At 48.7% G+C, this 18,340-nt stretch overlaps 1 protein-coding gene across 1 annotated transcript in view; it reads left to right on the forward strand.

Moving 5' to 3' along the window:
• The window catches only part of RBPMS (RNA binding protein, mRNA processing factor), a 175,580-nt gene extending 157,479 nt beyond the window's left edge, over window positions 1-18,101 (forward strand). Inside the window, exons 7-9 of the mRNA XM_058525146.1 lie at window positions 2,464-2,533; window positions 10,927-11,030; window positions 17,991-18,101. Of these exons, the coding sequence (XP_058381129.1) occupies window positions 2,464-2,526 (63 nt within the window). The 3' untranslated portion in view covers window positions 2,527-2,533; window positions 10,927-11,030; window positions 17,991-18,101. The remainder of the gene's footprint in view (window positions 1-2,463; window positions 2,534-10,926; window positions 11,031-17,990) is intronic.
• Window positions 18,102-18,340: the final 239 nt, after the last annotated feature.

The raw sequence follows: 18,340 nt of genomic DNA on the forward strand, positions 1-18,340 counted from the left end.
GAAAGGTGGTCAGAGAGGCTGGAGTGGGTGCACGGGAGATGAGGGCCTTCCGTCTTGCAGTCACCTTCACCGAAACAAGAATCATGTCATCCACTCTGTGGCTTTCCCCCCGGTCAGCCCTCCCTCCTCTCCTGTGTCTCCTCTGTGAAACACCATCGTGTCTTGGCCTTGTGGGCTCAGTGCCCCAGCCCCACACCCAGGCAGCACCAGTCGCCACCACTGCGCTCCCCCGACCCCGGTGCACACAGCCCCATCCCCCTTCCACTGTGTGTTTAGGTTCCCAGCCCCCACCTGCCACAGGGCTGCGCCCCTGTCCCATCCTTTACCTTTCCCACCTGTCTCAGGAAGGCAGCTCCAACTCTGCTCTTTGCTTAGTGAGCAAGTGGATTCAGATGCACAAAGCCATAAGCCATGGGTAGGTATGAAATTTTTCTTTGTGTCTTTCTCTTTCATCTTCTTCTTTCTGCCCTCTCCCCCTCCTCCCCTGTACTCCACCCTCCCTCGCCCTTTTGGCCCTACCATCTCCCTCATTTCCCCTCTTTATTTCTCTCTCCTTTGTCCTGCGTATACTCCTAAATTCCCAAAGTGATGTGTTTTGTAGCTTACCTGCATGTGAAGAGTTTTTGGTCCCTCGTCCCTTTAATTTCTATGAGTGTTGAAAACGACTGGCCGTGCCCCAAATGAGCTTCAGTACCTGCTGGGGGCTCCCGAGGAATACAGCTTTGCCCTCACAGTACGGGGGCCCCACCTGAGCTGGTAATCTGATTTCTAGTGATATCTGATGTGGTCCCCGGAGGGTCTCTACTGCACAGCTGGCCAAGGGTCCCTGAGATGGATTTTGGTGTAGGGAGAAGCTCAGAAATGCATCAGGGTCCTTTTTAGGTCCCATTTCCCGAGTAAGTGAGGCCAGACGCCTCTCCCCAGGTTGGGAAAGAGTCCCCAGTGTGGCCTCACCCTGCGTTGACAGCCAGAGAGGAAATAACCGCTCTGTGAGGAGGCCGTGGGGTAGAAGGAAACTGCAGGGACTTCTGTGTGTGGACCGGGGCAGAAGGCCAGGGATACCGTGTGGGCTTGCTCTAGGAGCCGTTCCTAGACAGCCCAGCTTTTAGAATCAAGTTAGGAGAGCTAGTGGAGCCTGAGACCTGGATTCTGACCCCACTGGGCTCTGTGACCGCGGGGACGTGATTCAGAACACCCAGACCTCAGTTGGTTCCCCCCTGTAAAATCAGGTAAGAGGAAGCGGGAGGGCTTCATAACCGCAGAGCCCCTGGCCTCTGCAGAGCGGCCTCACAGGCCTCAGGTGCCCTGCACCTCCGTCTCAACCAGAATGCCGCTTCAGCCGCTTATTCAGACCTTGGAGACCTGAATGAGCTGCCATATGAAAAAGGGGGTCTGCGGCCAAATATATTTTATTAAACCACTGAAGTAGAACTGGCAGTGTAAAATTTCTTCCAGCATCACATGCTACTCTAGAAACTTTCTCAGGTGAACCGGTTTGGGCCAGACCTGGTAAAAGCAGTCTTTCTCCTCCTGCCAGGGGAGGATGCTGCTTCCCCGCGGGCGTCCAGCCCTCTCCTGTGCAGCGTCCCCCTGTTGTAATTTTCTCTCCCTCCCCTACTCCCAGCGTCCTGTGTTGCTCAGCGTCCTGTGTTGCTCATGGTGCGATGGGGAGGCCGTCCCACCTCAGTGTACGCAGAGGAGCAGCAGTACACAGGCCTCTCTCGCCTCTCTCCAAGGGCTTGGGGCAAAACTGGCCTTTTTTAAAGCCCAGGTGCACTTGCCCTTTTTTCACATTTTCCTCAAGAACAAGACCAGGAACATTCTGCCAAGTGGACAAAGTATCGCTCAATCCGTTTGTGTTTAGGGCTGGCCGTCCACTTTGGAAAGGTAATGGAAGAGATGGGGCTGCAGGTCCCTCTCAGCAGAGTGGGCAGAGGGCACAGGTTATCAGACACCCCACAGTGCCAGGAAGCCAGAAGCCCTTTTCTAAAAGAACAGGAGCAGAATCTCAAGTCTTGGCAAGACCTCTGGCGTGCATGGGTCATGAACCATCCCTTCCCTTGCAAAGCAGATACATGTTTCCACATCCTGCTTAGAAAACCATTAGGCAGCCTGCCCCCCAGCCTAGGCGTTGCTGGGTGGGTATGGAAGAAGGGACTCCCTGGGCCAGGTTTTAGCCCAGCAGTGGCCCCTAACTGTGAAAAGGAGGGTGGGAGCAGGGGAGCTGCTCCAGTGCTGCTTGAGGTGGGCGCTTTCCTGCGAGCTCAGCCCCTGTGTATATCCGGGGATGAGGAAAATTTCTCAGGATGCTGCTCTGACTCTCTTCAGTCCCTGGGGTGAGAACTGCCCACAGGCAGTCTCGGAACAGTGAGGGGAATGGCAGCCCAGCAGGATGCTCTGTGAGGAATGAGACTGTCCAGTGGGAGCCCTGGTTCACAGCCCTCTCCCCACGTGTCTTTCCAGATGCGCTGGCTCCCTCCCTCAGAGGCTACTTCTCAGGGCTGGAAGTCCCGTCAGTTCTGCTGAATACTGTGTAAGTACTTGGTTTCCATAACAACTGTGTGGAGTGCCTAGAGGAGCCTGGTACAAAGTGGACGTTCACTCACTGGCAGCTCTCATCCTGTCTCGGCACCCACACCTTCCACACTTCCTGTGACTGTCCATTGTCGTTAAACTCACGTGAAGAACTCCACGTGAGAACACGCATCTCTTCCAAGAGATTTTCACCTGGGATTGAAGGAGAAGTGATGGATGCTACTCTGTTTGAGGCTAACTTAAGAAACCAAATCCTGGCCTTCCTCTCCATAAATCAGCGGTTAGTGCTAGTTTCTGTAGGACAAGTGTGAGGAGATTTCCTTACGTAATTGTAGTTCACCTGCTGCCAGCATTAAACCGAAACCTTCCTCAAGTTACAGGCATAAGTCATCTACTAACGTACATAGTGCTTTATTATGGGAGTCAAAGATTTTTCAGAATTAACTTCCCTGCATGCATGCACGCGTATTAGAACTTTGGATAAGTTCTAATCTTTCTGTAATACCTAAATGTTTGTACTGAAGGCAAACAGTGTACTTTCCTTAAAGTTTCTTATCTTGAAGGAAACATTATCCTAAATTGGCATCTTTATGCCAGTTTATCTTAGGCCTAACCCTGCTTCAGACAACTACCAAATGAAGTTTGTTTCCTACAAATGTAGAATTTCTGTAAAATTCCAAATGCCTTCTTTGATTCAGTATCTCTAAATTTCTGTTAAGTACAAAGCACTGTGATTCTGAACTCTAATTTGGTATGTGAATTTGGGGAGTCTCCCCTAAACTAAGTCTTTGTTGATTTTTCTCTTGGTTTATATCATTCCTTCACAAAGCAGGAAGAAAAATGAGAACAGGGAGGGACCAGACCATCACGCAGTTAGAAATGCTGGAGAGGCCATGGCAAGTTGCTATGCACCTGTACCTAATGCCGACACTCGAGTCATGGTCCTTTTCTTGGAGAGCTTCTAGTCTAAGATAAAAATACTTTCAGATAAAACTAATGTTTTTTCTTCTTCCACCATTAATACTGAGTCCCATGTGCCTTTGTTAGATCATTTGAGGCCATTGAGACTCTTCTGAGGAAGTATTATGTGGGAAAAAATTGGCCTCTCGTTGACTGAGGCTCAACCTCAATGCAGAAGTGTTTCCTGTCCCTCACAGGGGGATCACTGGAGAGGTGGTGGGTGCTGGAGCTGGCCTTGTGCAGGTCAGCACCCTCTTAGTGAGGAGGAAGGAGAGCCCTGAAAAGGATTTTCAAAGAACTCTGGGATTTGTTTTCCATGGGCAAGTTGCCCTATTGACCTAAGTCTCGGTTGGTGGGTCACATCACCTTCATTTTGATTTCCAGGGTGACTACTGAGTGTAGACCTCATTTGCTGAAGTCATCACTACCCTAAGAGTCAGCACTTCCAGAGAGCTCCGGTCCTAGGTCAGAAGGAAGGCTTTTTCGTTCTGAAGGAAGGGCCTCACCAAACAGGAGAAAGATTAGTGATGGGTGTCAGAGCATCAGAAATCCCACCAGAGATTCTCAGAGTGGCCAGTCAGCAGACTCATACTCTGACTAGTTAGGATTCTTTCTCTGGTGGTGGTGGTAGTAATGAGTAAGTTGGGAGATCACATTTCTGTGCTTTAAGACATCAACTTCAGTAAGTTAGAATTGTACGTGTTCTTCCCCTAACCCAATACTTCTGAGTGTGGCCAAAGAACACTCATCCTAGGGGATAATCATAGACAGAGTACATAAATGCTTCCAAGGATTTCTTTACCAAAAGATTTTCAGGACCTTTATAACAATATGAGCATCATGAATTTTTAATATTAGGGAACTCTAGGATGCAATATTTCTCAAACTTATTTGAGACTAGAGAACCCTTTTTTCATAAAATCTTAGGAGACTAATGTTTTACATAGAATATACTTTGAGAAACTGTGCGCTAACCTCTTATTCAGAGCCTAATCCAGTGGCACCCATATATATATATAGATATCCTTGGACCAGTGGTCCTCTGTTAAACTTTTCACTAATCTATAATGATGAGGAAAAAAATCAGGACAATGTAGTAAATTTTTTCCTTAAAGCAACTTGTATGTGTCCCTTATTATGAAATTATGTTCTTCTGTTCTAGCACCCCTTTTTTTTTTTTTGGTGAGGAAGATTAGCCCTGAGCTAACATCTGTTGCCAATCCTCCTCTTTTTGCTAAGGAAGATTAGCCCTGGGCTAACATCTGTGCCCATCTTCCTCTACTTTATATGTGGGACGCCTGCCACAGCATGGCTTGATAAGTGGTATGTAGGTCTGTGCCCAGGATCCAAACCTGTGGACCTCGGGCCGCTGAAGTGGAATGCATGAACTTAACCACAACGCCACAAGGCTGGCCCCTCTAGCACCCTTTTTAAATGAATGGCAGTGTTAGTGAATGGCAGTTGTATTTTTTTTTTTTTTGAGGAAAATCGGCCCTGAGCTAACATCTGCCAATCCTCCTCTTTTTGCTGAGGAAGACTGGCCTTGGGCTAACATCCATGCCCATCTTCCTCCACTTTATATGGGATGCCGCCGCAGCGGAGCGTGCGCACTTAACCGCTTGCACCACCGGGCTGGCCCCTGGCAGTTGTATTTTAAATGTACTTTGTTAGAAAAATAAAGTCAGCAGTCCATGGTAGATACCCAAAGTGTTTAGAGTATTTTACCATTTTGTGAAACCTAAAAGTTTGCTGTTTAGCAGAGACTTTTTCCCCCAAAAATACCATTTTTAAGCTTTGAAGTATATTCTAGGGTCCATTAAGTCCAGGATTTCCTGTGTCCGTGCTCCATATCCATATGCCCATAATTAATTTTTAAATTTTAGTTATGTGTCCTCAGCCCTTGTTTCTTCATCCAGAAAAGGCTTAATCATTTCATCATGTGGGAACCTTGCCCCGTTACCAGGGTGACATTGGTCCAGCAGTGTTGTGTTGTACAGCGCCTGGAGGCACTGTTCACACGCACCTCTCTCTTCCATGACAGGGTGTTCCTCTCTCAATTTTCAGAGGCTGGTAGTATTCATTTGGAGGTGTCTAGGATGAGACAACTGGAAATTCTGAAGCTCGTGAGGAGTTCATGGATTAAAAGTAGATCTTGCATTCAGCGTAAGCTGATAGTTGAGGAAGTTAATGAACTTGGAAGAGAGGTCAGTGGGACAAAACCTTAAGGCTCACCTAGATGTAAGGAGTCAGCAGAGGAGGAGTGGCCTGTCGGGAACGCAGAGTGACAGGAGGAGCAGGTGAGGCGTGGAGCCCCAGCAGGGCAGTGTCGAGCTGCTTGGGTCAGCAGTGTTAAATCCTGTAGGACAATTAAGATGAGAGAATACCTCCAAATTTGGCAATTTCAGTTGGCAAAGGATGGTGGTGGCATAGGGCCTAAGGAATATTTTTTTAAGCATTTATATAGGCCAAAGGGAAGACATGATCATTAAGCAATTGCATGGGTTCCAGCCAAAAAGATCCTGTGCTTGGTTTGTATCAGCTCACCTAGGTTTTTCCAAATGGTCCTTCCCCACAGCCCCATCCACCAGAGATCTGGAGGTGGCAGTGGCTACCAGAGAAGGACTAGCAGTTGCCCCTCTTTGGAAGTACGGCTTATGAAACACTGTAGGATCTGCGTGAAGATATAATGTCTCCTGTGGATGCATGTTTGTTCTGAGATAAACTTGGGCCCTGGGCCTGACTCCTTCCTTGAGGTCTGGAGGGAGTGGAGGAGGGGAGGCGGTTAGGAGGGAGGATAGATAATTGTACCCATTACCACTGCACTTGGGGTTGGGACTCTAGTCTCCCATCCTGCCTGAAGTTAGACCAGCTCAGTGTGGATCCATTACCCAGGCTCCTTCCAGTCTCTTGGATCAAGTCCTTTCCAAGACAGCTAATAATCTAGTCTACGTAATCTTAGGGAAATGTAAATTGGAATTGAAAACAGTGGTGCTGATGAAATAATAGAAACATTTTAGAGCAAAATGAGTCTCTCAAAAAGGCCAAATGAAGGGTAGTTGCCACCAATGGCACCGCTGGCGCACATGACCTTCCTCCATTCCTCAGAGGGGGCTTCCTCCGCCCCCACGGAAAGATGGCACCAGAATAGAAGACGAGAGCAGGAGTGACATCTGCTATTAGACATAAGGATCTATACGCAGACTGGCCACCACTTCTGATGTGTGGAGCATTGGGATGCCACCTTTCCAAATCCTGAAGAGTCCAGGGCCTGCTCCTCTCAGGGGGTCCTTCAAGGATTTTTAATTTACCCACTTTGACTTTCTGTTTCTAAAGGGAAATCAATGACTAGACTAGAAAAGTAAACAAGTTCTTTATTCTTTAAATAAACCTATGTAGTGTGTCTGCTGTGTGCTGCATAGAAAAATGTGCAAAACCAGGCCTGTGCCCCTAAGGAGCTAAAGTTCTAATGGTCGAGAGTTGTGGACACACATTTTAAAGAGAGAGGAGAGAGACTGCTCAGGATGCTCCACGTTGAGCCTGCTGTGAAGAAAGCTGCCAGGTCAGGTGTGTGTGTGTGTGTGTCTACCATCGTCAGTGGCATAAGTAAGACGGTCGCAGGAGTGGGTGTTATTGGTATGTGAATTTGTTTAGCAGCTTGCTTGATGGATGATGTTTAGTCGGGCTACAAGCTATGTCTGTGCATCACTAGAGTTTTGCTAATGGTCTGGCCATGTGGCAGAGAACCCCAGAATACATGATAATGATTGAAAATGATCTATTTCCCAGATATGTTGAGAACAGGAAAGTATGAGCAAGTTAATCCCTCCTCACGGAATGAAAGTTACACAGCTTTCCTTGTGGGGATCCAAATGTAGTTAAATCAAAAAAAAAGTGGGGCGGGGGGTGGGGAGAAAGGAGTTGGAGTCGATGAGGGAAGGTGTTCTTTAAGAACTCATAAATTCCCTGGCCATGGGATAGAAATATTCCGCCACAGCATAGAAATTATAAGCACATGTAGTTACAGCCACGCCAAATTGGAGGACATGGCAAGAGATAAGAAGGTGGGAATTTGAAGCTGTTCATTCCTTCTGTTTAGTTTTGAGAGGAATGGCCTAGTCTCCGGCTGTGAGCATGAGGACTTTGGGGAGCCCCAAGTGCTGGATGTCAAGGCAGAGCTTGGAGCTTAGCAGGGCAGGAAAGGCACTGGGTCTTCCTGCAGGCCCAGACAGCTGCTGTGGCGCCTGCAGTCACCCCTGCCTTCTCCTTAAAAGAGACCCAGGCTGCAGCATGCCCGGAAAGCAGGGCAGTACTTGTGCCTTTCTTCTGTTAACCAAAGTCTCCATGTCTCACTTAAGTTCATCGACAATAAATATTCAGTGAGCGTCCGCAGCACGTAAGGTACTGTTCTGGGTGCTGAGGATCCAACAGTGAACAAAAGCAGACAAGATCCTTGCCTTCATGGAGCTGACATTCTGTAATGGGGAAAGATGGGTAATAAAATACTAAAATAAATGTAATAGGTAGGATGGTGAGACGTGCTAAGGAAGAAGCAAAGCTAGGTCAGAAGATAAACGTTGGGTCTGACTTGGCAGGGACTTCATTACAGGGGGAGCAGGGGAGTCGGGGTCAGCCTGACACTTCCCATGGAGCGGACACCCAGAGCTTTCCCAGACTCATACAGGGTTCCTTTTTCAGAACAGACCTCACTGTACTCCAGTTTAGAGAACACTTGAACTTCTCCAGTCCTCCTCTTCTTGCCTCTCCATTTGCTAAATCAAAGTAAACAGGCTTGAAAGGCAGCAAGCTTGAGCTAGGTGAGGCTTCTCCAGAGCCTTGGAGAGGATGCCCAGGCAGCTGTGCGCTTCACCTCTAGAGGCTCATCAATTAGCCCTGGAGAGCGCTTTCTCCGTTTTCCTGGTGAGGAGCCACACGCCCTAGTTCTGATTAGCCCGAGCCCTGGGTCTGTTCTGCTTCCTATGTGAGTTATAGAGTAGGGACAGGCCTGAAAACCTGCCCCCTGCCAGGTACCGTGGCGGGCACCCCTTCCAGCCCTCGCCGCGTCCTCCAGACTTTGTAAGGTAAAGCACAGCAGACCTCTGCTGACCACGCAGCACTTACTGAGCTCATCTCGAACCAGGAATGCTAGGACAACCCAGTGCAGTCAAAGCTGTGTCTCCCCCTTCTGCCCACTGTCTATTTTCTGTAAGTCTGGCTGAGAGATCTTTGAGACCCCCAAGCATATGCACCAGGAGGGCTCCCTCACTGGCTCCTGGAAGAAGTTCAAGGAGGATGGCCACATGTTAAGACCAGGACATTGAGTCTCAGCGGCGCCACAACTCCCGAGAACAACTGCAGGTCAGGGCCACCTGCAGGAGCCTCTGCCCCGACCGCCCACTTCCACCATCCTTCTCACCCGGCTGAAAATGGAAATTCAGAAGGCCTGTGTGCTCACCGTCAAGTTAGAAATGAACACATTTGGACTTCCCTCTGGTGTCTTATGGGCTCTGAGGAGTCATCTCTCAGGGTCTCTGTAGAGTAGACTGGGACATGCATTCTCTCTGCCCACCAGGTGAGCCCCGGTGTGCACACAGGTGGTGTTGCTGTAATAACTGTGCAAAGAGCAGCTTGGTGATAAAACCCCGTGCTCCCAGAGCCCGGGGCGAGAGCTAGGGCCCCAGGACTCTTACTTCATCAGTCCTGAGCCATACTGATTAGCTTAAGCCCAGGGGCCTGGAGGAATCTGGTCATCAGTGGGATTTCTTAAACGACAAGCATCCTAAAAATGCAGCCTTGGTCTGGCAGTCCCAGGAGGCACCCTCGGTCTACTGCAGGCACTCCCTTCCTCCCTCGTGTGCTCTTGGCAAGTGTGGACGGGGCTGGGAGAAGTTGTGTGAGCTGATAGGTTTTGTTTGCAAAGATGAATATTTATTTTCCTGTCCTCAAATAACCCAACTTTTACTAGGAAGCTAGAGTCACATCTACTCATCTTTTTATTTTTGTTTTTTGTAAGGAAGATTAGCCCTGAGCTAAGATCTGATGCCAATCCTCCTCTTTTTGCTGAGGAAGATGCCCATCTTCCTCTACTTTATGTGGGACATTGCCACAGCATGGCCTGACAAGCGGTGGGTCAGTCCGTGCCCGGGATCCGAACCTGCATACCCCGGGCCGCTGAAGCGGAGCATGCGAACTTAACCACTACACCACAGGGCTGGCCCCTGTTAATGTTTTTATAATGAAATTCTGGGGAAAACTTTTTTTTTTCTTCATTCTGAGAAGAGAGATGTCCTAGGAAGGCAGTCTTTCCTTTGGCCTCACCCAGAATCCTGGAGGTGGGTTTCAGCACAGGCACAGTCCCTGCTGAATCCCCGAGGGGCGTGAGGTCTCCCTCTGGAGCAGCGGCTTCCTGTGCCAGCAAACCACAGAGACCCTGATGGGGACCTCAGAGGTTTGCATTAGGACGCTGTGCGCTTCTGTTCACGAAGCCCTGCGTGCCAGAAACAGCCTCTCTCTTTGCAGAAAGGAGAGCAGCGCTGACAGGCTGAAAATTCGAGAAATGTTAGTAGAGAACAGGGCCATTGGCATCCATGTGCAGGGAGTCGGGCTTCCTTCCTCGGCACCAGGAATTCTCATGAAAACCAGCTGGCTCAGAAACAGCCATGCCTGCAGGAAGAATATTAAAAACTTATTATTTTCTGGGTCTCTGCACCTTCGTATTTCAAAATTCTCAGACCCTAGGGAATAACAGGATATGTTCACAAATGTTTCCTTTTGGTTTTTGTTTTCTAGTAGGTGCTTGGAGCAAAGTTTAGCTCATCGGTGCACAGGATTCTCCTGGAGAAGTGCTTCGGTGGCCGTGGGCTGACCAAAGTTGCTATTGTGGTCTGGGGCAGCCCCTGGAGTTGGTTAGGTTTGGGGCTCTTCCTCTTTTGGGGGGCCTCAGGTCCCATGCCTTTTCTCGACATGGCGTTTGGACAGTCCTAGGGGCCCAGCCCACAGGCCCATGTGTGCAGAGGCCATGCCTCCTTGGCCAGGCAGCCTCCTGGTGCCACCTCTGCCCCTGGGGATGTACACCCTCGTGCTCTTGAGTGAAGGTGTGAGACAGGTTTCCCCCGCAGCACGCTTTTCTCCAGGCCTGGGTGCCAGGGAGTCCCCGGGAGCCCCCTCCTGCTGGGGTGCTTTCCCCTCGCCCCGAGAGCCTCCTCTCACTTGCCACTGCATCCTGCCCGGGACCTTTTCATGCCCCTGCTGTAAGGTCGATCTCCAGTGGTGCTTGTCCTTAGCGAGGCGGTCGGTCCCTTTGCCTTTGGCTGACTCAGCTCTTTGCCCTCAGAACAGGCTGGTCTTCAAGGCCCAGGGACCCCCAGCAGCAGGCCAGCCTGAGCGTGGAGATGACTGTGCGCTGTTAATGGGTGATCTCTTTCTCCATCCCAGGTTCCAGGTGTGTGATGGTGGCTGCAATCTGTCTTGTGGGTATTAATGCAATCTTCAGTGGTGGCTACTGTTCTCGAGCTGTTCTACAAAACTGGAGCGTGCTGGTGAGTTCCCAAGTCAGAGGCTCAACAGCCCCTCCGGAGAAGCAGCGTGTCCTGGGCAGGGCACGATGGTGTAGACCAGTGTGGCTGGGATCATCACACCAGCATCACCTGGGAGGGAACCCCAGGCCTCTGGGTGAGGGGCCCAGCACTCTGGGTGGTACCATCTCTCCAGGTGAATGTGATCGAGGTTGACACATGCTGGTGTGGAGTGCTCAAGGTCAGAGGTGCTTTCCATTATCTCCTCCAGCCATGGCCTGCTTAGGGAAGGTCGTCCAAGGATAGCAAGGGAGAGTTTTGCAAACTCTTAAAGCGCATCACTCCAGTACTTGGTCCTCACCACAGCCTTCCTGGGTCGGGCTGATGCTGAGGTAGGGCCGTCAGCACCTGCTTCTCCAGCAGCATCATGGAATGACATATTCCACCTGAAGGCTAAAGCTTCAGTTATCTGTGAATGCCCTTAAGCCTTTTTTTGGGAAATTAACCATTTTGGTGGAAATCTTTTTCAGATGTAGTATGTATATTCCTCCTGACTTATTAATCCAATTATACTGAATATAATGCAGCCCTTTCTTGGTGACTCAGGGACACTTTGATGAGCCTCTTCAGAAATAGGGTGATGATTGCCCTTGGGCAGTAACTGAATTAGAGGATCCTCACTGAATTCCTCCAGACTGCTGGGCTCCTCGGGTGGGCGATGATTTTGGTGATTTGTGTATCTTTTCACTCGATACCAACTGTTACTTCTTCGTCCAACTGCTTCTAGCAGTAGGTGTAGTCTTAATAACGTAGCATTCCCAGAGCTGACCTGCCTGCCAGGCACCACCTGCAGGGGCTTCCAGTCTCTTTGAAAAGCTTGGCCTAGAACAGCAGGAATGCCAGGGGCAGGCCAACAGCGGGTATGTCTCAGCCCAAATAAGGTGGCAAATTTCATCCCTACAAGGGGCCTGCAAAGAAGAGATGAGTCAGAAAGAGGGCAAGATTCCTGCTAAGGACAGAGAACCGAGAAGCTCTGGCCAGGGAGGTCATTACCGCATTTTTGGGGCTTACACAATTTCGTGCTTAGAATAGTACGTTTCGGGGCCTGTCCAGAGGTGCAGGCGGCCAGTGTGTGCGGGTTTGGCAGCCTGCCTCCCCCGACCTGCACAGGAAGCTAGCAGCCTGCACTTGGGGTCTGTGTTCCACTGCAATCCTTTTCTCACTAACCAGACTCACCGACAGGTAAACACGTTTTTCCACATCACACAGGGCAGCTGATATTGATCCCACTAATTCCACAGCCTTCTAATTTTTTAGATTTTCCTTTTGTCATGGTTCTGAGTAGTAGTGCCCACAATATTACCGATATTATCACTCAGTAAAACTTTTTTTTAAAAGACAAGATTTTGTTTTGTTTTGTTTTTCTCCTCTTCTGGGGAAATTTAAAGACCAATTAACAAGCCACCCATACAGTTTTTTGGAAGCAGGTTAGAATGCTGATTTTTTTTAATGCAGTAAATTGACCCAAACGTCAGTAATTTGTGGCGCATGCAGATGAGCCCAGTCTGGAAGCGGTAGTGGCTGGAGCGCGTGGTGACTTCATACAGACAATGGAAGGGCCTGGTAGGGGAGGAGAACCGGGCCATGGTCCTGGGTGGGCAGCCAAGAGTCAGGTGCAGGCACCCCAGATACGCCTGAGAAAGTGGGGTGGCTGGCCGGCATGGGCCAGGTTGGGAGCAGGGTGTCTTCAGCACTAGCCATGTTCACGTGCAGGCTCACCAGTTCTGGTGCATCCAGGGGTTACAAGAACAGGTCCGGAGGAGGCTTTCCTTTTCCCAAATCTAATGTCGGATCATAGTGCTTGTGGCCTGGGCTGGGAGGAGCCAGCGCGTGCTTGTTACTGTGGCGGTGAGCGCCTGGGGGCAGGGCTGGGGGGGAAGTGTCTTCAGAATAGGGAGGAGTTTCTGTTCCCCTGGACACTCTATAGACTATGAACCTTTTTAAATGTTAACTGGTCTTATTATTATAAATTAATATCAATATTTGATTTTTTAAAAATCAAGCTCACAAGTATAAAATTAAAACTGAACCTTTTTTTTTTATTTATTTATTTTTTTCCCCCAAAGTCCCAGCATATAGTTGCATGTCATAACTGTACATCCTTCCAGTTGCTGCATGTGGGACGCGGCACCAGCATGGCCGGAGAAGCGGTGCGTCGGTGCCTGCCCGGGATCCGAACCCCGGGCCGCCAGCAGCGGAGCGCACGCACTTAACCACTAAGCCACGGGGCCGGCCCTGAACCATTCTTATTAATTAAAAGCCTTAGTCATATGCTACATCCCTTGTTTATTGGGAGTTAGATGGAGGGGAATATTCCCTATCTGACTTTTGATAAAAATGACTAAATGTTAGAGAAACTCTTAAGAAATCATTAGTAAAGAGGTTAAGTATTTGTAGATGGATTAGGGGAAAACAGAGCAAGAATTTTCTTACTGCTGGGAGAAAAAGTTCCCAAGGCACTTGGACAGACAGGCTCTAACTTACCACCTGGAAAGCAGAGTCAGGGAGGAGCAGCCAGGCCCAGGTCTGGACTGCTGCACGGCAGCAGAAGGCCCCAGGACCCCACACCCATCAGCAGCTGTCCCCAAGTACTGAGGGCCACAGACTGATCTTTTTGATCAAGGACAACTGAAATGGAATGTTTTAGAATTGTGTAATATTCCTTAAGGTATCAGGAGACGGTCTCCGTTGTCTTCAAATTGGGACAGTTGCGACCTACCTCAGACAAGGTTTCTGACGTATCTTTCCCTCCCTAGTTTACCCTGTCACATGCATGTCGTGTTGACCCCCTTTCAGTGAGGAGAATCTGCTCTCTAAATAGAGCCTGACGCTCTCCCACCCCGCCCCCTCTCCCTCCGTGGTGCTGTGTTCCCGGATGTCTTTGCATTCTGTTTAAAATGTCCTTGTTAATACATTCCAAGGTTTGAACTCCATTCCTCACTAAACCCCTTCCTTGTTTACAGGGACTGAAATAGCCACATTTTGACCTTCTGTTCAGTCTGGGAACATCTATGGCAATGTGGATGCATTCTTTTCCCATGTGAGAATTACATTTACACAGCACAGTTATGGAAAAGCTCAGGAAACTATCGACTCTCATCCCCCTTCTCTGCTCTTCCCTCCTCCCTTCCAGGTTCTTTTTCACTTCAAAAGATCAGCCTTTTTAAATCAGCCACAATTAACCAGACCTGTACACCGTGCTTCCTGCTCAGGGGTCCAGGAAGAAACGGACAGGATACTGTGAGGTTGGGGTGGGTTGCTTATTGCCTGGGAAAGCTGGAGGCTCCTTCCCATTCTCCCTGGTATCAGCTTCCTGTAGAAGGCCCCCCTCAGGGCCACAGCTGCCCAGCAGAGGTGCTCAGGGCATCACGGGGCAGGTGCGGAGGGCCCAGCGTGGGTCCCTGGGCACCATCTCCTGGCTCTCAGTCCAGGGCATTATCAAGACCAGGGCCTGGGTCTCAGTGCCACATCTCATTAATGGCCTATCGTTCCCATTTTATTTGCCCTAGAGTCCAAGTGTCTGAATTTTTACTACATGCAAGGTGTCTGAGGTGGAGGAAGGAGGAGATAGTCTTAGGGAGGAAAATAATCCAAGATAATCCTTGTGAAAGCCAAACAACTGGCCTGGACGCTGAGAGCTCCTGGTGCGAGTTCAGGAGAGAAAGACCTGCCGGCTGAAGGATCAGGCAAGGCTGGAGGAAGTGCGGCTTAAACTGAGTTTTGAAAGATAGTCGGGTTTGTGTAAAGGGAGGAAGTGAGAATATACATAGTATGTTCTTGTTGAGAGTGGATTATGACCGAGCTTGAGGGCCGTGAGGGATGTATTAGAGATTTGGGTCTTGGGGAGGCATTGGAGAGATCTGAGCAAGGGGGAGGTGTTTTAGGAATCTTTGTCATCTTGCTGCCCAGAGCAAAAACGAATGAAGAGTCAAGTCAAAAACACATACCAGGAGAGGCAAACCCAGGATGGTGATGGTGGTGTCAGGAAGTAACCGAGTGATCTGAGAGGGCAGGCTGTGTCACCGATGGAGCAGCACCAGGGGTTGGACATAGGGACAAAGACACAGGCAGAGGGATGAGGAGCTGGAGCCCTGTGAAGGCAGATGGCGAGTCTGGGTTTAGACACGTTGCCTTTGAGGTCATGGCAGAAATGTCCAGGCCAAAACTGATAGGAATGTCCAGGAACTGGTAGTGGAACCAGAAGGAGGCCAGTGCTAGCAGCGTGCATTTGCCCAGTGATGGTCGCTGAGCGTTCCAGAGAAGAAAGCAGAAAGGAGGCCAGCCAGGCCCCCTGCCGTACACAGCTGGAAGAAACCGCAGGGACTTCGTCCATCCTAAACCAGTGGGCCCAGCCCATGGGAAGGAGTGATCACTCGTGGCTGATGTTCCTTTGTCCCCTCGCTCAGTCCCTTCTCTCTCAGTCTCTGAAGGCAGTGTGGCAGCTTTGGTTTCAGGCCATTGGTCTTGATGCCGTATCACCACATCCAGTTTCAGCTGCTTCCCCAAGATGGCCCCCTCCAAGCCTGCGCTCTGTCAGAGGCCTGGGCAGTGCACAGGCCCCTTAGGATCCCAGAGTCCAAGGACTGCTGAGTGCTGTCCCCTGTGAATTGTTCCAAAGTAGGAAAAGCTGTAGGGTGACTGCTGTTCCTCAGAAATGGTTTCCTGGAATCGACACACACAGCTTGGGCTGCTGGCATGAGGTCAAGTTTGAGATGATGTGGAACTTGTCATGCCAGGCCCGACAAGCTGAGAATGTCGGGGAAGGAAACTGGCCTCGTCTCCAGTTCCTCTAAGCTGGTTTCCCTCCTCTGTTGTTGTACAGTGACTCGGGAGTGCAGCGAGAGAGGCCGTCGCCTCTTCACACTCTCCAGGGGAGGCTCCTTTCAGAGTTAAGGGGCAGGAGATCAGGCATTCGTGGGGATGTGAGACAGGCCAGAGCTCGTGGGCCCTTAGTCCCCCTCATCCCAGCCCCCAGGGAAAGATGCCCCAAGTCTGGGCACTCTCTCAGTCCTGCCACCCTAGGGCTGCTCCCTGCTATGCATACCTGGATCGTGGGATCCTGGCACCCTGCCTGCTGCCAGGTAGAAATCAGGGTGTAACAGAAGAGATACAGCTTTCAAGAGAGGGGTCTTGTGCTAGCCTTGCTCACTAAGCATCACAGGACATGGGACCTGTACCAAAGATGCGATGTGAACAGTCCTGGCCCACTTAGATTTCTCCATGATGGACCATCTGGCAAGTAGGGGGTTGATCCCTCTACTGTGCTGGGCACAAGGGGAGGCAAAGAGTCAGAAAGTGAGATTCCTGATGGCATTGACCTCCTTCACTCCTGCTAGACAAATCCTCCTGTTCCAGAGAATTCGGCTGAGAAAGTGAAGGGAGGAGGTGGGAATGGGGTGTTACTGAGGTTGTGTGTGTGTGCCAGGCCTCACAGAGCTTGACCTGAGAGCATTTCCAAACCAAAGGGCTCTCTAATTTGGCTTTTCTCTATAATAAGCATCATTAAATTAATGTGCCAGGACTAATTTAATAGTTGCAATAAGCTGAAGAGACAGGTGTTATTCTAACATTACAGAGGAGCTTCTGGATGTCCAGATCCCTTCTCTTGAAAGCTACACCCTGATTTCTCCCCAGGGATTTTTCCGTGATCCATGGGTATGTGATAATTATATTGGGTCTTCTGACTTGTGGCCCATCATTATTTCTACCCATTTGTACTGTCATCTACAAACTAGGCTGTGACAAGATACACTGGATCACAGTTCAGATCCAGATGTGGCCGGCACTGTACAGATAAATTAGGAGTACTTACCAAGATTGTCCAATTAGCTATGTTTGAGAGTGTTCACCTAAATATGTTTCTAATTTCAGGATTTACTGCTAAATACACATTTTCCCAAATAAGTCTAACTTAGGACAGTTATATGGGTTGTCAGTAATAATGCTATATTTTTTAAGCTTCCTCACAAATAAGCATTTCTCTGTACAAAATTCTGGTATATGCTGATTTACTTCTGCGTATACCTTTTCTACAACCACAAATTTATAAGAGTCTGACATATTGATCAGATAGCAAGAAAACAAGGGACTTCAGAGTTAAAAGAGAGAAAACTACAGGCATACCTCGGAGATACTGCGGGTTCAGCTGCAGACCACTGCAGTAAAGCGAGTCATATGAATTTTTTGGTTTCCCAATGCATATAAAAGTTATGTTTACACTATACTGTAGTCTGTTAAGTGTGCAACAGCATTATGTCTAAAAAAACAATGTACATACCTTAATTAAAAAATACTTTTGCTAAAAAACGCTAACCATCATCTGAGCGTTCAGCAAGTCGTAATCTTTTTGCTGGTGAAAGGTCTTGTAAAAAACACATTGTCTATGAAGGACAATAAAGTGAAGCGCAATAAAATGAGGTATGCCTGTAAAATGAATGCTAGAATAGTAGCAGAGGTTTTACAGTGCAGGCTTTACATAAGTTAAGTAAATCCAGACAGAAAGGAGCTGAGATGTATTTAAGAAGATCCTGGGACCAGGGTGGCATTCTGCCAAAGGCCCCTTTTTCTGCCATGAAGCAAAACAAATATGAGCATTTGCTTGCAACTGCAGGAAAAGGAAATCTTGAAAAGTTTCCAGTAAGAGATAAGTGGAAATTAAATAGATATTCCCCATGTATATAACGTGAGACCAATGATATTCTTGTGAATGCGCTTTATTTGGAGGGTCAGTAAAAATATATTGTTTTTATAATATACATACACTCACACACTTGCACAGGGAATCACCCGTGAATTTTCCCAGGGGTCTCTGAGCCATGGATTCTCCCATCCACAGGCCTCTCGGGACACAGCCCTGCAGCCAGGAGGAAGTGCTGCACAGACTTGTGAGCTCTGCTCCCCTTACATGTTTTCTTTCTGTTTCAGGCTTGAAAAAACCGTGCCCAGTTTTGATCCCTTCAAGACTTTGCCACAGCCTCTATCACACATCTGTTTTTCTCGAAGAAAAAAATATAATAAAAATGTTTTACTCTTTTACACTGTATAATTGTAAGAAATAGTGTGTTATTTGTGAACGCATGGTCTGACATTTCTGTACAGTTGAGATATTTTCAAATGAAACATAAAAGATGTCAACAATAAAACCAAGGAGTGAGTATTTTTATACCAAACATTTTAAGTATGACAGGATGGATGAGCTTACACTGGGTTGGATCACAATTTTTGTGCTTGACTTTTGAATGCTTGTAATTAAAAATATCTATTTTTTTTCCTCT

Source organism: Diceros bicornis, chromosome 29 (genome assembly GCF_020826845.1).
Source record: "Diceros bicornis minor isolate mBicDic1 chromosome 29, mDicBic1.mat.cur, whole genome shotgun sequence".
Classification (NCBI taxonomy): domain Eukaryota; kingdom Metazoa; phylum Chordata; class Mammalia; order Perissodactyla; family Rhinocerotidae; genus Diceros; species Diceros bicornis.